At 46.7% G+C, this 27293-nt stretch overlaps 1 protein-coding gene across 6 annotated transcripts in view; it reads left to right on the forward strand.

The window, feature by feature from the left end:
• The window catches only part of AGO4 (argonaute RISC component 4), a 421284-nt gene that overhangs the window by 193576 nt on the left and 200415 nt on the right, over positions 1 to 27293 (forward strand). For all 6 annotated transcript variants that reach the window (XM_069223826.1, XM_069223825.1, XM_069223829.1 and 3 more), the window contains 3 exons: positions 18446 to 18533; positions 22089 to 22236; positions 23828 to 23947. In XM_069223826.1, coding sequence (XP_069079927.1) covers positions 18446 to 18533; positions 22089 to 22236; positions 23828 to 23947 — 356 coding nt within the window. The remainder of the gene's footprint in view (positions 1 to 18445; positions 18534 to 22088; positions 22237 to 23827; positions 23948 to 27293) is intronic.

Raw genomic sequence — 27293 nt, forward strand, 5'->3', positions numbered from 1 at the left:
CCACAGCATCTGTGTTTTCGCTAAACTGTACCACTGCTTCCACAATTGGCAAACCTTTGACACACAGCTAAGTCCCTTGTGAAAGGTACTAGTGGTACTGGGGGCCCTGTGGCCAGAGAGGAGCACCAAGGGCTGCTACATGTATTGTGCCTGTAGGAAGCTGACCTGGTGGGTGCTGGACACCTTTGGTGTTCGCACCTTATATGAGGTCCAGGTGACCCCTATCAGGGAATGAAGACCGTCTAGGAAGTCGGGGATCTCTAGAGGAAGCTGTGGGCGAGCAGCCTAGACTTATCTAAGAGTGCAAAGCGCTTGCAGTACCACAACAGTCACACAGTAACTTACCACACATGAAAGGAACCACAGTGTTAGAAAAATAAAAGTACTTTATAGTAACCCTAAAATAGATTACTTATAGGCTATCCCCCACCTAGAGGTAAGTGCACACTATATATTTGTTTGGCATGTGTAGCTGCAGATACACATGCTATGCATAGCTTCCGCCGTCTAGTGTTGGGCTCGGAGTGTTACAAGTTGTTTTTCTTCGAAGAAGTCTGTTTTTCGAGTCACAGGATCGACGACTCCTCTGTCATAGTGTGCATGGTTATCAAATCCTTTGTCCGATATTTTTCTTTTGGCTCTCTGGTTTGGACGTGTTTCTTATCGCTCTGAGATTTTCAATTCAGAAACTCTATTTAACTTTCTTTGACCGGTGTTTTGATCGCGATTCCATCTATAGTCGAGCCAATAGTACAGTTGAAAACCAAATTACGCCCTTTTGGGTGCAAGCGTCCAGCTGGGGCCTGTTCAGGCCTACCGCGTCGAAGCCTGATGGTTCGGACTCCATTCAGATTATGTCCTCTGCCACGCAAAATTTCCATACACAGACCAACACGTGGTATGTAATTGGTCTCTCTCCCGACCACTGAGGAGAAGAGTGTGAAGCCTGTCGGTCGTTCTGATCCAAGAAGACACAGCATGACCGGAGAGCCCGAAGACTGGAAATGGCGTCTAAGACTACAGAATACATCGACACCGTTGAACAGGCCCAGACAGCAGTTTCCATTCAGGACACCGACTCTGAGGAGGGGATAGCCAACTCATCACTGCAGGTCAGCACGTGAGCACCACTGCCCCTACGCCGGCTCCTTAAAAAATAAAAATAAAAACATCAAAGGCCTTGGGTCCACCACTGCCAGAGAGCCATGGTTCGACCCCAAAGAAGAAAATCTGCGAGTGATCTTTGGGTTTGGTGCCGAAAAAAGGCCACACCAACTTCGATACTGGAGTCTAGCAAATCCACCAGAAGCTGCACATCTGAACTGAGCCGGCGTCCCCACTCTTAGGAGTCGAAACCTCAACGTCCTGCCTCTGAGCCGAAACAGGCTGTATTCTTGGGACTGAAAAAATTGCCAACTTTGGAGCCGAAAAAGTATTCATACACAGAAGAACAAGGACTTTTGAGCTGATTAAAGTAGAGCTCAAAGACTTTTGATGAACAGTCCTCTAAATCACCCAAAACCTCAGAATATATTTCTGAAGACTGACATTCAACCTATTCTTGAAGTCATGGATGAAAAGCAGTCAAGGATTCATATCCAGAGACTGCGAGGATCATTGCTGCATCTCCTCCACAAACAAAAAAAGTTGGCTTTTCAGGAACATCTTGATACTGCTCCACCACCAGCAAAGATTTTTAAAAGAAAGGAAAAGCCATTACCCTTGCAAAATTCTCCACCACATTCGCCACAACTTTTTTTTCACCACCACCTGTTAGCACACCACCATTACAAACTCACTGACACTTATTCACCTTGAGACCCTCACTGGTGAGTAGTGCACTCTACAAATGCAATGATTCGCATGGTGATACAATCAATCCTTGGGATATGTATGATCCACATCCCATACCAACTCTTGACCCAGACCTCTATACTTCAAAACCTTCGCCACCAGAGGATACAACTGCATACATACAGGTCATCTCTACGGCAGCTGCATACTATGGAGTACTTATGCATAGTGAGCCATTAGAAGAGGATTTTCTTTTTAATAGACTATCCTCCATGCTTTCACGTTACCAGTGCATACCAATGCTGCCTGGCATGATCAGGCATGCATACAAAATATTAAAGGAACCTGTTAAGGCTAGGATTTTTACACCACGCATAGATAAAGTATAAGCCTGCACCTACAGATCCACACATCAGGTACCCCCAGACTCTGTTGTTGTTAGTGCTGCCAGAAAAAGGGTCAATAGTCAATTGTCTGGGGATACCCCTCCCGCTGACAAAGCAGGAAGTTTGATGCTGCTGACAAGAGGGAAGCTACACAGGCAGCTAACCAGTGGCGCATTGCCAGTTCACAAGGCTTGCTAGCAAGATACGATAGGGCACACTGGGAGGAGCTGCAGGAATTATTACAACACCTGTCAAAAGAACATAAGAAGAGGGCTCAACAAATTGTTGAAGAAGGTCAGGCAATAAGTAATAACCAGGTAAGGTCTGCTCTTGATGCTGCAGATACAGCAGCTAGGAGCATGAACACTGCTATAACCACATGCAGACATGCAGGGTTACGATCTTCTGGATTCAAACCAGAAATACAACAAGCAGCACTAAATATGCCTTTTGATAAGAAACACCGGTTTGGTCCTGAGGTTGACACCACAATCGAGAAACTCAAAGATTCAGACTCTGCTAAAGCAATGGGAGCCCTTATAGCGGCTCCTTTCGTAAAAAAAACAATTTAGAGGAGGATTCACGCCCCAATCTATAGATGCTTCTACTCCCAACCTAAACAAGGCCAGCAATACCAGAGGGGGATTTAGAGGCTCTTATAGAGGCCAACATTTCAGAGGCAAATTCTAGGCCTCAAAAAGCAAGCGTCACTACTCCATCAAAACAGTGACTTCATAAGCGTACCACAACCCCACACATCTCCTGTGGGGGGCAGACTGCAGCAATGCCACTCCCAATGGCAAAATATCACCACAGACCAATGGGTACTTTCAATTATCCGCAATGGTAATTGCCTAGAATTGATTTTTACCCCTCCAAACATTCCCCCACGTTATCACAGGCTGTCCCCAGAAGACAACGTTCTGTTACAAAAAAGTACAATCACTGCTACTACTAAAAGAGGCAAAATAATTAGTTCCAAAATCCCAACACGGAACAGGGGTATACTCACTATACTTCCTCATTCCCAAAAAGGATGGCAGTCTCAGACCCATTCTAGATCTCAGGATATAAAGATTTAGTGGTCTGTCAGAACACTTTCACATGGTAACTCTGCAGGACGTCATTCCACCACTACAAAAACAAGATTACATGACTGCATTAGAACTCAAAGATGTGTGTTTTCATCTCCCCATACATCCACCTCACCGAAAGTACCGAAGGTTTGTGATAGCAGGAAACCACTACCAATTAAGTTCTGCCATTTGGCATAACACCTCCAAGAGTATCCACAAAATGTCTACGAAGATGGAACAGTCCAGCTCGAACTGCCCAGCCAGGTCCTCCCTGGACCGGAAACCAGCATTTATTTTGTTTTATGATGTTGCTTTGTGTGCCCTAAGTGGCAGGGGTATGCCCAGACGTGGGTCCCTTGCTCACTGCGCCACTGGATTCAAGCTGGCCTGGCTGATGAAGGGTGATAACATGTAACCGGTCCCAGGATGCTTGTTTCCTGTCCAGGGAGGACCTGACTTAGCAGTTTGGGCTGGACTGTTCCCATGGGAAACAGGGTGAGGACTGATTTGCATATGGCTGGGTCCAAACTGGAGTGACATGGCAAGCAAAATAACAATGGATTCAACCCAGATCTGTGACTGGGGGTGAGTGTTTGAAAAGTTTCAACACTCCGTCCATCATTTTATTTTGTTTTGTGATACTTGCTGTAATTGCCTGCCGATGCAGGGGAGTGACTCCTTCACTCCAAGGGAGATTACTTCTGGTTTCCTAGTGCAGCTGAAGTCTTGCTGACCCCAGAGGATGCACAGCCGCGGAAATGTTGCAGTTGCTGGATGGAGATGGCCAAACGTTGTTGCAAGGTGAGGTTGTCTCAGGAGTTGCAGTCCTGTCGATTCCTGGAGTGCCCAGTTGCGGTTCCAGTGGCCTGGAACAGAAGTAAACAATCCAGAGGAGTCCTGTTGGAGTCTTGATGTCAAGTCTGGGAACCCACCCACAAGTGAGTCCCTAAGTAGCCCTAAAAGGCGGTTTGGTCACCTTACACGGTGACCACCTATCAGGAGGTGTCTGACATCACCTGGCTGACCTGGCCACTCAGATGGTTGCAGGGACATCTGCACATCTTGTTTTCAAGATGGCAGAATCGAGTGGTCACCTGGAGGAGCTATGGGCACCACCCCTGGGGTGCGGTTGGACAGGAGAGTTGTCATCCCCCTTTCCTTTATCCAGTTTCATGCCAGATCAGGGATCCCTGAGCTGGTGCAAACTAGTTTATGCAAGGACGGCACCAAATGTGCCATTCAGAGCAAAACAGTGACTTTGGGAGGCTACCCCTTTCAAGCCTTGTAACACCTATATAAGGGATAGGGTGTTGCCGCCTTCTCCCACAGGAAATCCTTTGTTCTGCCTTCTCCTGCCTGAGCTGGTCAAGCAGCAGCAGGGCAGGGTCCTAAGGAACCCCTAACTAAACACATGCACACTGTGATTGCAGATTGTGTGTGTTAGTGGGGAGAGAAGGGTAAAGTAAACATGGTATCCCTCCCTGAGTGCCATGCCCACAAAACACTGCCTGTGGCATAGTTAAGTTACCACCCTAGCAGGTCTTAAAGCCCTAAGGCAGGGTGCTGTACTCCACAGGTGAGGGCATAGCTGCTTGAGCAATATGCTCCTCAGTGTGCAAGTCCATTCTTAGACCTTGTGAGTGCAATGTAGCCATATTGAGTACATGGGGTGGAAGTTAGTCATTATGAACTCCACAGCTCCATGATGGTTTCACTGAAGACTGGTAAGTTTGGTATCAAACTTTTCAGCTCGATAAACCCACACTAATGCCAGTGTTGGATTTATTGTAAAATAAAGTCACAGGGCATCTTATACATGCCCCCTAAAATGCACCGAACTCTCTAGTGTGTGGCTGACTGGTCTGCCAGCCTGCCAACACCAGACAAGCTTGTCCCCAAAAGGAGTGGGCACAGGAAGGGTGTAGCCACCCTCAGGGAAAGTAGCCCTCTGACCCTGTAACACCCTTAAATCTAGTATTTAGGGGCACACCTAAACCTTGCTCTTCAGATTCCTGTCTACCTAAAGGACGACTAAAGAGCCGCACCAGCAGTGAAGGCTACAGACGACAACTGACTTGGTCCCAACCCTACCGGCCTATCTGCAGCTTCAAGACTCCTGTTACAAGAAGATTTGTCCTGAAGGACCAGCGACCTCTACAAACCCTCAGACTGTCCACCTTCTCTAAGGATCAGATCTCCAGAGGACAGTGGCCCTGTCCACAAAGAAACCTCCAACAAGTACCTCAGAGCCCTCTGGATCCGCTAGTCCTGCTCACAGCCTGAGTCCAGGTGGTCCACTTGACCTAAGAGTCCCCAGGCAGTTCAGACCTTGAGTCCACCCGGGTTGACCCCTTCTGGCCACCACAACTCCTGCAGCCTGAATCTAGAGGGCTCCCCCTGCCAGATCTGGTGAAGATGCCAAGCTCCTAAAGGTCCCCCTGCACTCGCAGACTCCTGGCCTTGGAATATAGCAGACGGTCTGTCAACGTCCAGAGGAGCCTCAAATTGGTCTTCAGCCGACGCTGTTTGCTCCCTGCACCTGGCCGCCCCTGTGCTGCAGAGGGTGTGCCTTTGGTGCTTACCTGTGGCCCCCCAGTGCAGATCGAAATCACCAGGACCTGTACCCTGAGATCGCGGGTACTTAACTGCAAATCTTTCACTTCCAAGTGCCCCCAGTCTCTATAGGATTCTGTTGGGCGCCCAACACCAACTTTGACCTCCGCACATGCTGGCCCCATGGTGGTGGTGGTGGTGGTGCACCCTTGGTGTCATCCTAAATTTTGCCCTGTGGACCCCTTGACCCCGAAGTCTTGGACTGTAAGTCTATTACTTACCTATTAAGTGTATGTACTCTTCCCTCCCCCCACCCCCCCCCAGAACTGCATTGCCTTCAATGCAAATTGCACCAAGTGTCAAGTGCTACTTTTAATATTGAAAAGTATTACTTACCTTAAATCTGATTTAACTGTGAATTACAAAGTGCATTTGATACTTCAAAATGATACATTCTTGAAACTGTACCTTTTGGCTATAGAAATAAAGTAATAATGTATATTTTTTGATACATTAAACAATTGGCCTGGAGTTAGTCATTGAGTTTGTGTCTAATTTCTTAACTGTGTACAGAAAATGCTTAGAACTACCCTGATAAGCCTAAATGCTTGACCACAAAAGAGCAGTAGTATTGTCTGCTTTAGTCTCTGGGGATCCACTGGACTCTATGCACACTATACCTTTCTTTGGTATAGTATATACAAAGCCAGCTTCCTACAAATAGGATCCACAAAAAGTCACTAAATTAATCTGTGTTTAACCCTTAGCTTGGTGCAAAAGCAGATAAGATTATCTTGGAGGCAATGTGTAAAGTATTTATCCGGCACACAAACTGTAATAGTGAAAACACCTCCCAAGCAATGTCACACCAATTTAGAAAAATAGAGTAAAATGTGATAGACCAAGAAAATCAGATCTGGCTGTGCTAGTCCAGGGCAGAGTCAAGTGCGGGCAGACTGTGATGGAATGTGGGCTGGATACAGGGACCAGGTTAGTCGTCCTGAACAGTACCATCTCCATGTTTGGTGCACAGAGTTTGTCTTGTTTTTTTAATTTATTTTTAAAAAAATTTTTTTATGTAAGAAGAGCTCTGCTGATTTCCAGCAGAGGGTTCAGGACTGGGAAGAGGCATCTTTTGGAGATCAGGAACTCTCTAAAGCAGGTCCCGGCTAGGCCAGTAGCAGCTGATCAGTTGTAGTGAGGGATGTGGAACTTGTTCCTGTAGCTCAGAACAGGTCCGCCAACTGACCATTGGAGTCACTCTGGTAGTCCTGGATTCAAGCAAATGATTCTCTCCTTCGTGCAGTAAGGCACGCTCCAAGCAGCATGACATTCTACTGAGGATCAAAGCAGGGCAGTCCTCTGAAGAACATGGCAGATCTCAAGCAGCAGACTAGTTCTGAGTAGAACATGGCAAGCCTCAAGCAGCTGAATAGTCGTCTGGTAGCAGCTGGGCAGTCAATTAGAGTGCAAGATAGTCCTTCTGTAGGTCCTGGGATATTCTGAAGAGTTGGTCTGATGTTCCAATATTTATAACTGGTGCCAGCTTTAAAGTGGAAGAAGCTTCTAGACTCCACCCACATGTGGTTTTGGAATTTCCTTCTGATTCTGCCAAAAACATTTTGGAACCCTTCTTTCAGGGGGCACCTCAGGCTGCCCACCTTAGGGGTGTGACTAGCCTGATAATGCAACATGCCTACTTGCATGGCTACTTTCCTGCCTACCCTGAAGCCAAATAGGTCTCCGGGCAAGGGGTGACATTTGCCAGATCTGGGTGAAGCCAGGGTCACACATCAAAGGCAGCAGAGGCTTTGAAGTCTCTGGCCTTGGTATGCTGATTTACTAGTCATCATGCTGGAGGAGGTAACACCTTATGGAGCAGGCATTGTTTCTGACCGCAGAGTGGGGGCTCTCACCTCCAGGGTGCCAGAAACCGGTCTGTGGTGATAGGCTGGTCGATACCAGTCAGCCAGCACACGAGTACTAGTGTTTCAGGGAACCCTTCTAAGGTGCTCTGAGTGCATGTCATAATAAATGCTATGCTAGCATTAGTATGGATTTGTTAAGATAAGGTTTGATACCAAGTACCATAGGTTTTAGTGAAGCCATTATGTAGATGCGTAGCTCGTGATGACCAGTGTCCAGTATATACCTTAAGATGGCTTCCCTGTTTACTTGCTATATATATATATATATGTTCGATGGCATGTGCAGCTGCAGATACACATGCTGTGCACATCCCGCCATCTGGTGTTGGGCTCGGAGTGTTAAAAGTTGTTTTTCTTCGAAGAAGTCTTTTCGAGTCACGCGATCGAGGGACTCCTCCCATTTTGGCTCCATTGCACATGGGCGTCGACTCCATCTTAGATTGTTTTCTTTCCGCCATCGGGTTCGGACGTGTTCCTTTTCGCTCAGTGTTTCGGGTCGGAAAGTTAGTTAGAATCTCGGAAAAATCGTCTGTATTTGCGTTCGGTATCGGGTTAGGTATAACAGATCGACACCGAATTTTGAAGAGCTCTGGTGGCCCTTCTGGGTTTTTTCGATCCCCTGTCGGGGCCTGGTCGGCCCGGCCACGTGTCTCCAAGGCTGATGGAACGGACCCCATTCCGCTTCTGCCCAAAAATTCCATAACGAGTATCCATATACAGATCAGCATCTGGTCTGTAACTTGGGTTTGTCGCCAGAACACAAGGAAGATACTTGTGAAGCCTGTCGAGCGTTTCGGTCCAGGAAGACACTAAGACCGAAGAGCAAGAAGACTGGAGATGGCGTCAGCGCCAACAGGACAAGGGCGTTTCGAGGAGGAGGAAGAAACCTTCTCCATCCAGGAATCGGACTCGGAGGAGATCGATCCCGAAGAAACACCGACAACTGTGAGTAAGACGTTGAGACACAACTCACGAAAAGACCACAAAAGCCCAGGGGACGCCACCGCCAACAGGCCATGGCTTAACCTGAAAAATAGGAGACTAATCATCAGCACTGAAAAAGGGCACGCTGGTGTCTAAGTCATCCGACTCCGGTCGAGATACCGCCACACAGCAATCTCTGGCTCGAGATAGTGGCTCCGAACAAGTTCGGCACCGAGAAAGCGGCACCGAAATGAGTCGGCACCAAGAATCAACAACGCCGAAAGCAAAAAAGGTATCTTCGGAACCGAAAAAAGTAGTCAAAGGTTCGATACCGAAACATCCGGCCTCGGAACCGAAATAAAGTTCCTACACAGAGGAACAAGGACTGTCCTCACAAATGAAAACCTAGATTTGGACAGGAATTGGAGACAATAGAGCCAGATTACACCCAAAGAAGGCTCCACATCCAAAAAGAAACTGGGAAGATCAGCACTCTCCCTCCTATTAGAATGAAACGCAAACTTGCATTCCAGGACAAAGACAAACAGCCACAGGCAAAGGTGGCTAAACAAGTAAGCCCGCCACCGTCTCCACAACGCTCGCCGCAAACATCACCGGTAGCCACTCCACCTATGATGCAATCCCCAACTCATACAGGGATGAGTCAAGATGACCCTGACGCATGGGACCTTTATAATGCGCCAGTGTCAGATAATAGTCCTGACTGTTACCCAGCTAGACTGTCGCCACCAGAAGATAGTACAGCCTACGCACAGGTGGTGTCAAGGGCACCTGCATTTCACAATGTCGGCCTGCATGCAGAGCCCATTGAAGACGACTTTCTATTTAATACACTGTCGTCAACACACAGCTAGTAACCGAGTCTTCCCATGCTACCCGGAATGCTAAAACACTCCAAACAAGTGTTTGAAGAGCCTGTAAAAGGAAGGGCCATTACTCCAAGAGTGGAGAAAAAATATAAACCGCCACCAACAGACCCCGTGTACATCACACAGCAGCTAACACCGGACTCAGTTGTAGTAGGGGCAAGCTCGCAAGAGAGCGAACTCACATACTTCAGGAGATGCACCACCTCTAGATAAGGAAAGTCGAAAATTCGACGCAGCAGGCAAAAGGGTGGTGGCACAGGCAGCAAACCAGTGGCGTATCGCAAACTCACAGGCTTTGTTGGCCAGATACGATAGGGCTCATTGGGACGAAATGCAACACTTTATAGAACATTTGCCCAAGGAGTTCCAGAAGAGAGCACAGCAAGTAGTAGAAGGACAGAGTATCTCTAACAATCAGATACGGTCAGCAATTGATGCAGCAGACACAGCTGCTAGAACTATCAACACAGCAGTGACAATAAGGAGACATGCATGGCTGCGTACATCAGGATTTAAACCAGAAATAAAGCAAGCTGTGCTGAATATGCCATTTAACGGACAGCAGTTGTTTGGGCCGGAGGTGGACACTGATATCGAAAAACTTAGACACTGATACGGCCAAAGCCATGGGCGCACTCTAATCCCCACAGAGCAGAGGCACATTTCGAAAAACACAGTTTCGAGGGTGGGTTTCGAGGGCAAAGTACAGAACCCACGACCTCACAAACAAGGCCCACTTACCAGAGCCAATATCTGCGAGGAAGTTTTCGGGGACAATATAGAGGGGGACAGTTCCAAAAAAGTAGAGGGAAGTTCCAGAGCCCCAAAACTCCTCAAAACAAGCAGTGACTTCCAAGTCACACATCCCCAACACAACACCTGTAGGGGGGGAGACTAAGCAAATTTTACAAACTTTGGGAGGAGATAACAGACACTTGGGTACTGGCAATTATCCAGCATGGTTATTGCATAGAATTTCTCAAATTCCCTCCAAATGTCCCAACGAAAACACACAATATGTCAAAACAACATATAGATCTTCTAGGACTAGAAGTTCAGGCATTGCTACAGAAAGAAGCAATAGAATTAGTACCAAACCAACAGAAAGGAACAGGAGTTTACTCTCTGTACTTTCTCATACCCCAAAAAGACAAGAGTCTGAGACCTATATTAGATCTCAGAACATTAAATACCTACATCAAATCAGATGACTTTCACATGGTGACATTACAAGACGTAATCCCCTTGCTCAAACAACAAGACTACATGTCAACACTAGACCTAAAGGATGCATATTTCCATATACCGATACATCCTTCACACAGAAAGTACTTAAGGTTTGTATTCCAAGGGGTACATTACCAATTCAAGGTGTTGCCATTCGGAATAACAACTGCGCCAAGAGTCTTGACAAAGTGCCTGGCAGTCGTAGCTGCACATATCAGAAGGCAGCAAATACATGTGTTCCCGTACCTAGACGATTGGTTAATCAAAACCAACACGCTAGAACGGTGTTCACAACACACAAAGTATGTCATAGAAACCCTCCACAAACTAGGTTTCTCAATCAACTACACAAAGTCACACCTTCTGCCGTGTCAAACACAGCAATACTTAGCGGCGACAATCAACACAGCAAAAGGGATTGCCACTCCAAGTCTACAAAGGGTTCAGGCATTTCAAATTGTAATACAGGCCATGTATCCAAAACAAAAAATACAAGTCAAAATGGTGATGAAACTTCTAGGCATGATGTCATCATGCATAGCCATTGTCCCAAACTCAAGGTTGCACCTGCAGCCCTTACAACAGTGCCTAGCATCACAATGGCCTGGTCAACTTATAGATCTGGTGTTGATAGACCGCCAAACATACACCTCGCTTCAATGGTGGAACAGTATAAATTTAAACCAAGGGCGGCCTTTCCAAGACCCAGTGCCACAATATGTAATAACAACAGATGCCTCCATGATAGGGTGGGGAGCACACCTCAATCAACGCAGGATCCAAGGACAATGGGACAATCAGCAAAGACAACTTCACATAAATCACTTAGAACTATTGGCAGTATTTCTAGCGCTAAAAGCATTTCAACCCATAATAAGCCACAAACCCATTCTTGTCAAAACAGACAACATGACAACAATGTATTACCTAAACAAGGAGGCACACACTCAACACAGTTGTGTCTCCTAACACAGAGAATATGGCATTGGGCGATTCACAACCACATTCGCCTAATAGCACAATTTATTCCAGGAATTCAGAATCAGTTAGCAGACAATCTCTCTCGGGATCACCAACAGATCCACAAATGGGAGATTCACCCCCAAATACTGAACACTTACTTCCAGAGTTGGGGAACACCACAAATAGATCTATTTGCAACAAAGGAAAACGCAAAATGCCAAAACTTCGCATCCAGGTACCCAGAACATCAGTCTCAGGGCAATGCGTTATGGATGAGTTGGTCAGGGATATTTGCTTACGCTTTTCCCCCTCTCCCACTCCTTCCATATCTAGTAAACAAGTTGAGTCAAAACAAACTCACTCATACTAATAGCACCAACATGGGCAAGACAACCTTGGTACACAACACTACTAGACCTCTCAGTAGTGCCTCATGTCAAACTACCAAACAGACCAGATCTGTTAACGCAACACAAACAGCAGATCAGACACCCAAATCCAGCATCGCTGAATCTAGCAATTTGGCTCCTGAAGTCCTAGAGTTCGGACACTTAGACCTTACACAGGAATGTATGGAGGTTTTAAAACAAGCCAGAATACCTACCACTAGACATTGCTATGCAAATAAGTGGAAAAGATTTGTTTATTGCTGCCATAATAATCAAATTCAGCCCTTACACGCATCTGCAAAAGACATTGTAAGATACTTACTACATTTGCAAAAGTCAAAGCTATCTTTTTCTTCCATTAAGATACATCTTACCGCAATTTCAGCTTACCTGCAAATTACGCACTCAACTTCACTATTTAGGATACCAGTCATAAAAGCGTTTATGGAAGGCCTAAAGAGAATTATACCACCAAGAACACCACCAGTTCCTTCATGGAACCTCAACATTGTCTTAACACGACTCATGGGTCCACCTTTTGAGCCCATGCACTCTTGTGAAATGCAATACTTAACATGGAAAGTTGCATTTTTAATTGCCATCACATTTCTGAGAAGAGTGAGATTCAAGCATTTACCATACAAGAACCATTTATTCAAATACACAAGCATAAAGTAGTTCTAAGGACAAATCCTAAATTCTTACCAAAAGTCATATCACCGATCCACTTGAATCAAACGGTAGAATTACCAGTGTTCTTCCCACAGCCAGATTCTGTAGCGGAAAGAGCACTACATACATTAGACATCAAAAGAGCATTAATGTACTACATTGACAGAACAAAACAAATTCGAAAGACAAAACAATTATTTGTTGCTTTCCAAAAACCTCATACAGGAAATCCAATTTCTAAACGAGGCATTGCTAGATGGATAGTTAAATGCATTCAAACCTGTTATCTTAAAGCAAAACAAACTGCCTATTACACCAAAGGCACACTCAACTAGAAAGAAAGGTGCTACCATGGCCTTTCTAGGAAATATTCCAATGACCGAAATATGTAAGGCAGCTACATGGTCTACGCCTCATACCTTCACCAAACACTACTGTGCAGACGTGTTAACGGCACAACAAGCCACAGTAGGTCAGGCAGTACTACGAACGTTGTTTCAAACAACTTCAACTCCTACAGGCTGAACCACCGCTTTTGGGGAGATAACTGCTTACTAGTCTATGCACAGCATGTGTACCTGCAGCTACACATGCCATCGAACAGAAAATGTCACTTACCCAGTGTACATCTGTTCGTGGCATTAGTCGCTGCAGATTCACATGCGCCCATCCGCCTCCCCGGGAGCCTGTAGCCGTTTAGAAGTTGATCTTGAACATTTGTAAATTTGTAAATATATTACTTTAAACTACATTATGTACATACGTATTCACTCCATCGCATGGGCACTATTACTAGCATACACAACTCCTACCTCACCCTTTGCGGGGACAACAATCTAAGATGGAGTCAACGCCCATGCGCGAATGGAGCTGAAATGAGGAGTCCCTCGATCTCGTGACTCGAAAAGACTTCTTCGAAGAAAAACAACTTGTAACACTCCGAGCCCAACACCAGATGGCGGGATGTGCACAGCATGTGAATCTGCAGCGACTAATGCCACGAACAGATGTACACTGGGTAAGTGACATTATATATATATATCACAGGGGCATATTTGCTCATGCAGATATGCCTCGCATGTATTTTAATACACCCTGCCTTGGGGTTCCTAAGACCTGCTGTGCCGGTGGCTTACATGTAAGATATACAGAGTATTTGGACATTGCACACAGGGTGTGTCCAATGTCATGTTTTCACAATGGTTTGCACCATTTCATGGATTCTGCACTGACAGTCTGCATGTAATTTGTATTTTGGGTTCCTTAGGGTGGCCTAATACATGCTGCAGCCCTTGGGGGGGAACCCTCTTTAGTACCCATGCCTAAGGTAGCAGGGGGCCCATTTACTAGGGACCTACAGGAGTGCTAAAATGTGTGCCAATTGTACAAAATTGAGTATTTAGTTTTTAGGGAAAACACGGATACTGAAGCCTGGTTAACAGGCTTCACTGCACTATCACAGTGGAAAACCAGCATCTAGCAGTTCAATGGTGGCAGAAAGTGTTTGGGGGGGGGGGGGAATCTACAAAGGGAAGTCCGGTTTCCTACATAAGTGAGATAGGTGCGGCTCCGTCCCTCCCATCAGATCAGGATTGCTCCTCCTGCTAACAACCCCAGTCCTTTTTTGATACTCTAGGAGGACAATAGGCCAGCTACACCTAGTCATGTGACCCAGGGCATAGACTGCAGGCACACAATGGTTAGGACAGGAAAATGCTAACTTTCTAATAGTGGCATTTTCAGAACTGTGACTTAAAATCCAACTCTAATTATTTCATTAGAGACCAGACATGACATTGCTACTTATTCCTAAAACAAAAATCTTCACTTACTTAATGTCAAAGTACCTCAGTGTTATCCTATAAGAGTGGTAGGCCTTGTGGTAGTGAAAAACTGATTTGGGTCTTTCATTACCAGGATATATAAAAAGTTAAAAGTACATGTTTAATGTTTAAATACAATGTATCTTGCCTTATGGGCTGTTCAGGCCCTAGACTAGGGCTGACTTAAATATATTAAAAAGATAGGGTATGGCCAGACAAAAGGTTTATTTTGCCAGGTCAGAATGGCAGTTTACAACTGCACACGCAGGCTGCTGTGGCAGGCCTTTGAAATGATTAAAAAGGCTTATTAAGTGTGTGGTACAATAAGTGTTGAATACCCACCAGTAGCATTTAATTTACATGCACTGGGTTCATGTAGTACCACCTTATTAGGGACTTATAAGTAGATAAAGATGCCAGTTGGGTGTAAGCCAATTTTACAGTTTTTAAAGGAGAGCACAAGACCTTTAGCAGTATTTGAGTGCACAGTCCTAAAAGTCAACAAAAACAGGTTAAAAAAAAAAGGGGGGGGGGTGAAGGCAAAATGTTTAGTGGTGACCTGCAGAGAGGGCCAAGAACAACTGATTTATTTAGAAGTTTGAACCTACAACTTATCACAGTACTTAGTTTACAACCACAATTGCACTTCCTGCTCAGGCTCTAAGCTCAAGGACCGCCACCCCCCTCTCCATGGCCTTAATGATCCGTATTAGGGAACATGCTGGGATTTAAAGCTTTAGAATCCTACATTTGGAAACTGTTTTACAAATATATGTTTTAAAAAAATTGTACAAGGAATACTATCCCCACTGAGGCCAATGTGTTAATACTCAAACTGTTGGTCATTGTAAGGAAATGGCTCCCTGTTGCAATTAGCCCCCACTTTTTGCCTGATACTGATGCTGACTTGACTGAGAAGTGTGCTGGGACCCTGCTAACCAGGCCCCAGCACCAGTGTTCTTTCACCTAAAATGTACCATTGTCTCCACAATTGGCACAACCCTGGCACCCAGGTAAGTCCCTTGTAACTGGTACCCCTGGTACCAAGGGCCCTGATGCCAAGGAAGGTCTCTAAGGGCTGCAGCATGTCTTATGCCACCCTAGGGACCCCTCACTCAGCACACACTGCTTGCCAGCTTGTGTGTGCTGGTGGGGAGAAAATGACTAAGTCGACATGGCACTCCCCTCAGGGTGCCATGCCAGCCTCACACTGCCTATGGCATAGGTAAGTCACCCCTCTAACAGGCCTTACAGCCCTAAGGCAGGGTGCACTATACCACAGGTGAGGGCATAGGTGCATGAGCACTATGCCCCTACAGTGTCTAAGCAAAACCTTAGACATTGTAAGTGCAGGGTAGCCATAGGAGTATATGGTCTGGGAGTCTGTCAAAAACTAACTCCACAGCTCCATAATGGCTACACTGAATACTGGGAAGTTTGGTATCAAACTTCTCAGAATAATAAACCCACACTGATGCCAGTGTAGGATTTATAAAAAAAATGCACACAGAGGGCCTCTTAGAGATGCCCCCTGTATTTTACCCAATTGTTCAGTGCAGGACTGACTGGCCTGAGCCAGCCTGCTGCTGAGAGATGAGTTTCTGACCCCATGTGGTGAGGGCCTTTGTGCTGAGGACAGAAACAAAAGCCTGCTCTGGGTGGAGGTGCTTCACACCTCCCCCACCCCCCCCCACCCCCCCCCCCCCTTTGCAGGAACTGTAACACCTAGCAGTGAGCCTCAAAGGCTCAGGCTTCGTGTTACAATGCCCCAGGGCACTCCAGCTAGTGGAGATGCCTGCCACCTGGACACCGCCCCCACTTTTGGCGGCAAGTCCAGGGGAGAAAAACAAGGAGGAGTCACTGGCCAGTCAGGACAGCCCCTGAGGTGACGGACTTTTAGAAATCCTCCATCTTGTAGATGGAGGATTCCCCCAATAGGGATTGGAATGTCCCCCCCGCCCCCTCAGGGAGGAATCACACAGAGGGTGTAGCCACCCTCAGGGCTAGTAGCCATTGGCTACTAACCCCCCCCCAGACCTAAACACACCCCTAAATTCAGTATTTAGGGGCTCCCCAGAACCTAGGAACTCAGATTCCTGCAACCTAAGAAGAAGACTGCTAAGCTGAAAAACCCTGCAGAGAAGACAGAGACACCAACTGCTTTGGCCCCAGCTCTACCGGCCTGTCTCCCCACTTCTAAAGACCCTGCTCCAGCGACGCTTTCCCCAGGGACCAGCGACCTCTGAAGCCTCCGAGGACTGCCCTGCATCTAGAAGGACCACGAACTCCCAAGGACAGCGGCTCTGTTCACCAAAGACTGCAACTTTGAAACAAAGAAGCAACTTTGCAACAACTTGTTTTTCCCGCCGGAAGCGTGAGACTTGACACTCTGCACCTGACGCCCCGGCTCGACTTGTGGAGAACAGTCACTTCAGGGAGGACTCCCCGGCGACTGCGAGACTGTGAGTAGCCAGAGTTGCCCCCACAGCGTCGCCTGCAGAGGGAATCCCGAGGCTCCCCCTGACCGCGACTGCCTGCTTCTAAGATCCGACGCCTGGTAAAGACTCTGCACCCGCAGCCCCCAGGACCTGAAGGATCCGAACTCCAGTGCAGGAGTGACCCCCCAGGAGGCCCTCTCCCTTGCCCAGGTGGTGGCTACCCCGAGGAGCCCCCCCTTGCCTGCCTGCACCGCTGAAGAGACCCCTTGATCTCCCATTGAAACCTATTGAAAACCAGATGCTTGTTTGCACACTGCACCCGGCCGCCCCTGTGCCGCTGAGGGTGTACTTTCTGTGTGGACTTGTGTCCCCCCCCCCCCCCGGTGCCCTACAAAACCCCCCTGGTCTGCCCTCCGAAGACGCGGGTACTTACCTGCTGGCAGACTGGAACCGGGGCACCCCCTTCTCCATTGAAGCCTATGCGTTTTGGGCACCACTTTGACCCCCCCCCCCCCCCAGGAACTATTGAAAATTGCACTGTCTAGTTTTAAAATAGCTATATGTGATTTATGAGAAAACTGTATATGCTATTGTGCTAATTCAAAGTTCCTAAAGTACCTACCTGCAATACCTTTCATTTGAAGTATTACATGTAAATCTTGAACCTGTGGTTCTTAAAATAAACTAAGAAAATATATTTTTCTATACAAAAACCTATTGTCCTGAAATTTTCTGAGTGTGTGTTCCTCATTTATTGCCTGTGTGTGTACAACAAATGCTTAACACTACTCCTTTGATAAACCTACTGCTCGACCACACTACCACAAAATAGAGCATTAGTATTCTCTTTTTGCCACTATCTTACCTCTAAGGGGAACCCTTGGACTCTGTGCATACTATTCCTTACTTTGAAATGGTGCATACAGAGCCAACTTCCTACAGTCATTGTTAATATATTTAAGTGCAGGCAGATGTCTGAACACCTACTACTTGAAATACCTGCATTGTCCGTATGATGCCCTCCTGGTGTTTGATTGCACAAGACTTGCCCTGTTGCTCACTTGGCTAGTAAATGGAAAAGATTACAACTGATTATGTTCCTGGCTTGAGACTGTATAACCCACCCAAACTTGAAAACAAGGGCACGTAGGTTTGATAGGTGAGATTCTTTACATATAGGTGGTGGTAATCACACATTTCAAAGTGCTGTTGTAGCAAATGCCACTGTTCTCCAGCTTCATTGTAACTTTTTTATATGCCCTTGAACTAGGAACGATCTGTCCATCCAGAATGTAAGCCTTTGAACTTCATATTGTGTACGTTCTGTAGAAATTTAATTACCGACCTTGGAGACTAACTTAAATAACATTGGCATCCTACAGGTCTGAAAGTGGAGGTGACACATTGCGGGCAAATGAAGAGGAAGTACAGAGTCTGCAACGTCACCAGACGTCCTGCCAGCCACCAGACGTGAGTATTTTTATTTAATAGCAATGGATAGAAGGTTGAAGGATATCTTCGGTATACGATAATGCTACACTATGCTGTAGATAACACATCACTGAGCTCCCTTTCTGAAGGGGCACTTGCGATGCAGTGTGTGACTTGTTGCCTAAAGTAGTCTTGTCTCCAAAGTTCTTTCAAAGGTTGTGTGTGTGTGTGTGGTTTGCTGTCCATGTTTGGCACCAGCATGAATCCATAGGTACCAAACTGAATTAGAATGGAAGATTATACCGTTCATAGGGAAGGGGTGCTGCCTGTGACTACAGTAATATAGAGGCATGTTAGTCTGTTTCCAGTCTGCCTCTGGAATGCAAAACAAATCTGGGCGTCTAAACTAAAAGAACTTAATTCAAAGACTGTTATTTAAACGTACAGCGATGTAGGAAAGTGCCTCTTTTTGACATGATTACCCCCCCCCCCCCCACACACACACACAACTTTTTGGGTTCCTTTTAACCAGGTCCCCAGTGCCAGATCTTTCTTTAAACTGTACAGTTGTTTCCCCAGTTGGCAAATCCTTTACTTCCCTCTGCAAATCCCTAGTAGATGTTACCCGTGGTACCTAGGGCCTGAGGTGCTAAAGAGGGTCCCTGAGGACTGCAGCATAAATTGTGCCACCCTAAGGGACCCCCTCACTAAGCACACGACAGGCTGCCATTGCGGTCTTGGTGAAAACACAACATGGCACTCAGCCTGTGTGCTGTTCTCCCCCCCCCCCCCCCCCCCCCCCCCCCCCCCCAAAAAAACTGCATGCAATATATGTAAGTCACCCCCTACAGCAGGCCTTACAGCCCTAAGGCAGGGTGCATTACATTACATGTGAGGGCATTTCTGCAAAAGCAGATATGCCCCTGCTATGTATTTGTCGTTTCTCAGACATAGTAAAGGGCCAGGGAAGCCTTTTTAAATGCATGTTCTGGACATTGATCAATATGAGTTCCCCAGATACATGATGGTTTTTCACTGAATATAGGAATGTTTGGTATCAAACGTCCTGTATTGGTGAACCCACACTGATGCCAGTATTCGATTTACCAATACATGCACTCAGGATGCATCTTAGAGGTGCCCCCTGAAACCCTACCAGCCTCTGTTATGCTTGCTGACTGGTTTCTGCCAACCTGCCACCAGAGACATGGTTCTGCCCCCCCTAGGGTAAGATCCTTCTGCTCTCAGGTGGGCGCCAGAACAAACGTCTGTCCGGGAAGAGGGATTAACACCTCCTCCCACAGGATAACTTGCCGATAAACCTTCATAAGGCGGCAAGCCTCAAATGGCTGCCACCTTTGAAATGCAAATTTGCCTCCACTCACAGGAGAACCCCCAATTCTGGTCTAGAGCCTACTTGGCAACAGGACAGGTGGGAAAATTATCTACTCTGGCTGGTGTGCCACCTCCAGGCTAGTACCACCCCTAAGGTGGGCTACTACGAGGTGGACACAATACTTCAGAAGTAGCCTTCTTTGTGATGGCATACCTAGGAATTCTGGGACGGGGTTATGCCCACTTCCCAGAGGGTGTAATGACCCCAAGTGTCAGTAGCCGATTAGGTACTGCTCTACAAACCCCTAATGCTCCCTAAATTCAATATTTAGGGAAGCCCCTGACACCAAAGAAGCAGATCCTGACAACCTAAGAAGACCAAGGACACAGAAGAGACACGAAAGCAGAAGAGAAAAGAAGCAACTGACCTGGGACCAACCCTGCTGGCCTGTCTGCGTCCCCATCGAAATCTGCACCAAAGTCGACTTGTCCTGCAGCTGTGACTCCAGAAACCTGGGAAGGACTGCCTGCCCTCAAAGGCAAGACCTTCCATGAACAGCGGACCTGCTCTCCAACAAACACCAAAGGTAGCCTCAAACTGCCAAAACCTGACACCTGAAGACACCACTGCACCCGCCAACTCGGACACGAGTTGTACCACTGGTGCCAACAAGGTTCCCCAGCCATCCAGAGTCTAAGTCCATCATGGTTTCACCCGTCCTAGTCTCCCCGACGATGCCTGCAGCCTCTGCACGCAGTCCCCCCTCCTCAGCAACTGCTCCAGTAAAGAAAACCCAACACCTAAGGACACCTCTGCACCCATCACCCCTGAGCTGTGGAGAAGAGGACCAAATATGCCTACCTGTACCCAAGCATCGTGAGACCTGAGCCCCACTGTTTAAACCTGATTGGCCTCCTGGACAGAGCTTGCAACCTCTTTTTCGCAGTGGCTGATCTCCATTGGAATGTACTGGGCACCCAACGCTGTTTTGCACCCTGCACTGGGTTGCCCACATGCCGCTGGTGGTGTACTGCTGATGCTGCCTTGGACCTTGCCCACTAATCACCTTTTCTCCCAGAGATTGGTCTTGTAAGTTGCTGTAGTCTACCTGTTTGCAGAGCTTGTTTTTCCTCCCACAGGATAACGTTGCAGTACAGAAATTGCTCTGTGTCCACTTTTTTAAAGTGAAAAGAACTTCTGTTTAAAAAACATACTTACCTGAATGATTTTTCTCTGATGCCTAAACATTCTTGCTGTTTTTAGGGTTGAGCGCTGAAGCGCTCTGGCCTGTTGTAATCTCTCTGTGGGCTTTTACCCACGCCCACTCTTGCTAGCCATTCTTTGTTGTGCTCGTCTTAAATGCTTCATTTTTCTTGGTGCATTTTGTGAAATGCCCTTCCTTTGTGTGCTAAGTTCCCTGTCAGGCAATTTCACCAAGTGATCATTATTGTTGGCCATCGAACTATGTCACACTTTCTCCTGTTACATCGTATGATGGCCCCTCCTCCTGTTTAGCTTTGTCTTTAATCCCAGCTGCAATCCTTTCTAGACATTAACACAGGGAGGCAATAACTCATGCTTACGCTCATGGTGGCCGTAACGCTTTGCATTGACTTGCTTCTGTCAACTGTTACTTTTCATTTTCAATTTATGTGCCAAGAAAAGTCCAGTTAGGAATTTACAACACTAATTGCTCTAACTCGAGCAAACATGACACCCATTGCATTGCAAATGCCTGTTATAAATTGGTGTGGATCTCCCTGATTTGTGCCATTTGTTGATTACTGTGTGTATTTGTAGATATCCTGCACTTCTGTGTTAAGTCTAAGGCTGCTCGGCCACTACCTCCAAATAGAGCACTTTAGGATTGCATAGCTCTGTCCCCTCCCTGGGGAACCCCCTAGAACATTTACACTGTATTGAACCACCACATAAAGGGCCAGCTTCTACAAGCGATCAGTTTTCTCATCAGATTATGGCTTGAGGGGAGGTTTGAAGCGGACTATTACTTGATGCTTTTCTTTTTTTTATTTTATTCCACTTTCACTAATTTCATATGTAACATAGTATGCTTTTTGGTGCTAAAAGCATAACCATTATGGTCACCAACTCATAAGTAAATGAAGGTATATGAAGTAAACAATCAGCAGGTGGCCATTCATAGATTTCTTGAACAAATAGGGGGGATTGTTTTTTTCTACAAAATGTGTCCAATATCTTAAGTGAATGACAATACTTGGACTTTTTTCCCCCTTCAGGTTCCCATTGCAACTTGAGAATGGGCAGGCCATGGAGTGCACTGTAGCACAGTACTTTAAGCAGAAGTACAACTTGCAGCTGAAATACCCCCATCTTCCGTGTCTACAGGTGGGACAGGAGCAGAAGCACACTTATTTGCCACTGGAGGTAATACCTGCTCTACATATAGCATGGATACTGGGCACTATCATAGTACTTTATTATACAAAACCATTCTTTTGCAGCAGGGTGAGGGCTCCTTTCATAAATATAATTCCCAACAATATTCTCTTATGTTTGACTCTTATTTGTGCAATGCTTTCATTTGCCGCTATTCAAACAGTCCACCTTAAAGTAACAAAGGATAATAGTGGGGAGGAGTACATTTTGGGCCCTACCTACCAAACCCTTCCAATTAAGTTAAGGGCTGCTCCCTTTCCACAATATCCTCCTCCTTCGCCATTCTCTGGTGTCATCACTAAAATTTAAACATCCCCCTCCCCCCCCCCCCCCTCCCCTCCCCCCTAACAATTTATTTTCAGTTCTTGCTCCCAGAATATTTTGGTACAATAGGAGACTACTACCAATTTGTTCTGGATTCTATACTTGCAGACCTAGAATACACCTATATGCAATTAGCATTTTTACTCACTAAAGCCTGTTTGTTATATAGCAGTTTTACTCCTTGCCAGCCTTTCATTCTTAGTAGCTCTCTTGTGTTCCTTGTTGCAGTAACTTTAAGCACTCCTGTATTATCCCTGACTCTTGCCAGAGCTCAATATAACACTCCTCAGTGCACGTTTCACCAAACTTACCATGCGGTTATTCTGCTTAGCTCATACAATCTGGCACCACTGGTGGGATACGTCTAGATGACCAGATCTCTGCCATTACATGCCTTTGATTCAGACTGCTGTGAAAACTGCACACCAACCTCCCTTTGCCATCTGCAGCCACCTTAGTATATTCATGCTGATTGCCATGGGGTATCCATACAAGTGGAACATTCTGCCAAGGGTAAGTGATAAAGATATTTCCAAGATAAGGGGTGGTGTCTGCTGCGATTGGCATTCCAGGGAGCTCCTGGAACTTGGGAAACTGTATTCTTCTAAGTTCTGCAGTAACTGCAGGTCTTTTAAGTTGAGTAGGTGACTAAGAAGGGGTTGTGAGTTACGTCTTTAGGGTCTCCATTTTTTTTTCCACACCCATTGATACATGTGTCCAGGTCACGCACTGATCTCAGATTGTTTTTATCCAAGGAGTGTGTCACACACTTTGAAGAAGAGAATTATTGTGGTTTTTGTGGTTACAATTTTCAACTTTGGAACCAGATCAGAGCTCACATCTAATTCCCTGACTGACCAGATTCTGTGCTCCTGTACAGGTCACTTCTCCCAGCCCACAGTCTCAGATCTTTAGTTGGCTCTAATGCTAGTACTTATATAATAAGTTCAATAGTATTGGCCACCATGTATTAAGGATATTTCATGGAAGGTCGTTTTCTTTGCTGGTAAGCACATTTTAATGTACCTCCACTCCTTAATCTAATTATCTCTACTTCTGTGGCATTACTTTGCCAATTAGTAAATTGTCAAATGTTGGCCGAATTTATACTATAAAAGATCTAGCTTGTTAAACTTGCCCTGCTAACGATTCATGTAATGGGTAGTTTAGAATATTGGAGCCCAGTTGGTATTGTGAAAGTGTATCATGAGTTTTTCAGTGAGACGCAGGGTAATGTTCTGTATTGTTTCCCTAGGTATGTAATATTGTTGCAGGCCAGCGATGTATCAAGAAGCTAACAGACAATCAAACATCCACAATGATCAAAGCAACTGCAAGATCTGCCCCAGACAGGCAAGAAGAAATCAGCCGTCTTGTGAGTAATGCTTCAACCTTCACTGTAAATCCAATCAGGGCTTTGCCCTTAAATAATTTATTCATTGGCATGTGTGGCTGTAGATACACATGCTCTGCATACTCCTGCCATCTAGTGCTGGGTCTGGAGTTGTGCCGATAGTTTTTTTTTTTTTTCTAAAGTCATTTGAGTCGTGGGGTTGAAGACTCCTCCTCCCATTGATTTTACGCATGGGCATCGACTCCATGGTTAATTTTCTCTCTGCTGTCTGGATTGCACTTGTGTCCCTCTGCTCCATGCTTCGACTTAGGTATGATTCTTCAGGTTTTTTTGTTGTTGTTGTTTTTTTACTGTCCGTAGCGGTAAATTTTGTTTCGATCGCAGTTTTCCACTTTTGAGCTTTTCACAAAAATTGCAAGCTTGGGCCCCTTCGACAGACTGCCCCTGAAGACATGGCAGGTTCTGATTCAGATTCTGCCCATGTTGTCATGTGACATACTCCCACATGGATTAACACCATGTCTAATCTGTCCCTTTCACCTGACCACAAAGACCTACTGCGACCCCTGCAAGTCATTCTGCTCAAAGAAGACCCTTTGGGCCCACAGGGCTCATTGCCATGAAATGTCGCAGAAGGCCTTTCACGACTCTCCATACCTCTTCGGTGAGGAACACACACAAAAGCCTGCCGCTGACAAAGAGGAGGCCTTCTTCATCGAAGATAGCTGCTTTGTCTAGGTCAATTTGGAAATGCAGGAAATACCTCTTGCCCAGTGCATGAGTACTGTGACCTCGGCTCCAGCACCCAAGCACTCCAAGAAATCTGTGGCTTCCTCACTTCCACTAGAGGAGGTTGCCGGACCACCTCTGTCTTCTGGCCATGGATGGTTCCGAAAGACTGGTTTGACTGACCACCCTCTGGTTCAGCGCTGAAGATCGCTGCAAAGGCCAAACCTTCAGCATAGATCTCGACCTCCTCCTCAGACCGAGAGCAGATTTAGGAATTGACTCAACCCTTGGTGCGGACCTGGTAGCCGACTCTGTCTCCCTCTGCACCGATGAAGCCTCATCCTTCCAAACCAAAGCCTTAGGAGCTAAAAGCCTAAAGACTATCTTCGGGCTCTACTTTCCTTGCAAGCCAACTCCTTGAAAAATTGGACATTTGCCAGAGGAAGATAAAAAAAAAAATGTGGGGAACGGCAAGATCATTGCTGTCCCTTCCTCTCCTCCACCCTTAGAGGAAGCAGACATTTGAGGAGGCACTAGACCTTCCCCTTTCCTTCCAAGAAGTAAACTAAAGAGAAGTCCACTAGACCTGCCTACCATCCTCCTCCATCACTTTCCTTCATCTCCACCACCTCCACCCCCCCCATTCTTCTTTACCATTCTCACATACACATGACCCACTGGATACCTCACCTAAAGGGTCACCAGTCACTGTGGTTCTAGGTGGGTGTAGGAAGTTGGCTCTGTAAATACTATTTCAAAGTAAGAAATAGTGTGCACAGAGTCCCAGGGTTCCCATTAGAGGTAAGATAGTGGCAAAAATAGATAATACTAATGCTCTATTTTGTGGTAGTGTGGTCGAGCAGTAGGCTTATCAATGGTAGTGTTAAGCATTTGTTGTACATACACAGGCAATAAATGAGGAACACACACTCGAAGACAATTCCAGGCCAATAGGTTTTTATACTTAAGAACCACAGGTTCAAGATTTACAATCAATACTTCAAATGAAAGGTAATTCACTTAGGTATCTTAGGAACTTTGAATCAGCAAAATAGCATGTACAGTTGTCACAAAAATGGCAATAAGCTATTTTAAAACTAGACACAGTGCAAATTTCAACAGTTCCTGGGGGAGGTAAGTGTTTGATAGTTTTGCAGGTAAGTAAACCACCTACAGGGTTCAAAGTTGGGTCCAAGGTAGCCCACCGTTGGGGATTCAGGGCAACCCCAAAGTTACCACACCAGCAGCTCAGGGCCGGTCAGCTGCAGAGGTCAAAGTGGTGCCCAAAACACACAGGCTTCAATGGAGAAGGGGGTGCCCCGGTTCCAGTCTGCCAGCAGGTAGGTACCCGCGTCTTCAGAGGGCAGACCAGGGGGGTTTTGTAGGGCACCGGGAGGGTTGGGGGGGACACACAAGTCAGCACACAAAGTACACCCTCAGCGGCACGGGGGCAGCCGGGTGCAGAGTGAAAACAGGCATCTGATTTGCAATGGAGTTCAATTGGAGACCCAGGGGTCTCTTCACTGAAGCAGGGGGGGGGGCTCCTAGGGGTAGCCACCACCTGGTCAAGGGAGAGGGCCACCTGGGGGTCGCTCCTGCACTGGAGGGCTGATCCTTCAGGTCCTGGGTGCTGCGGGTGCAGTGTCTTTACCAGGCGTGGGGTTCTTAGAAGCAGGCAGTCGCTGTCAGGGGGGGGCTCAGGGGGTCAACTCTGGCTACTCACAGGGTCGCAGTCGCCAGGGAGTCCTCCCTGTAGTGTTTCTCCGCAGGTCGAGCCGGGGGCGTCTGGTTCAGAGTGGAAAGTCTCACGCTTCCGGCGGGAACATGCAGTCCTTTAAAAGTTGTTTCTTCTTTGGAGCAGAGCCGCTGTCCTCTGGAGTTCTTGGTCCTTTTAGATGCAGGGTAGTCCGCTGAGGCTTCAGAGGTCGCTGGACCCTGGGGAACGGGTCGCTATTGCAGTTTTTCTTGAAGTGGGGAGACCAGCTGGTAGGGCTGGGGCCAAAGCAGTTGGTTTCTCCGTCTTCTCTGCAGGGCTTTCAGGTCAGCAGTCCTTCTTAGTCTTCAGGTTGCAGGAATCTAGTTTCCTAGGTTCTGGGGTGCCCCTAAATACTCAGTTTAGGGGTGTATTTAGGTCTGGGAGGGCAGTAGCCAATGGCTACTGTCCTTGAGGGTGGCTACACCCTCTGTGCCTCCTACCTGAGGGGAGTTGGGCACATTCCTATTGGGGGAAATCCTCCAAAATCTAAAGGCAGGGGTCACCTCAGCTCAGGACACCTTAGGGGCTGTCCTGACTGGTGGGTGACTCCTTGTTTTTCTCATTATCTCCCCTAGACTTGCCACCAAAAGTGGGGGCTGGGTCCAGGGGGCGGGCATCTCCACTAGCTGGAGTGCCCTGTGGCATTGTAACACGAAGCCTGAGCCTTTGAGGCTCACTGCTAGGTGTTACAGTTCCTGCAGGGGGGATGTGTGAAGCACCTCCAACCAGAGCAGGCTTTTGTTTCTGTCCTCAGAGAGCACAAAGGCCCTCACCACATGGGGTCAGAAACTAGTCATTCAGCAGCAGGCTGGCATAGACCAGTCAGTCCTGCACTGAACAATTGGGTAAAATACAGGGGGCATCTCTAAGATTCCCTCTGTA

This window comes from Pleurodeles waltl, chromosome 3_1 (assembly GCF_031143425.1).
Source record: "Pleurodeles waltl isolate 20211129_DDA chromosome 3_1, aPleWal1.hap1.20221129, whole genome shotgun sequence".
Taxonomy (NCBI): domain Eukaryota; kingdom Metazoa; phylum Chordata; class Amphibia; order Caudata; family Salamandridae; genus Pleurodeles; species Pleurodeles waltl.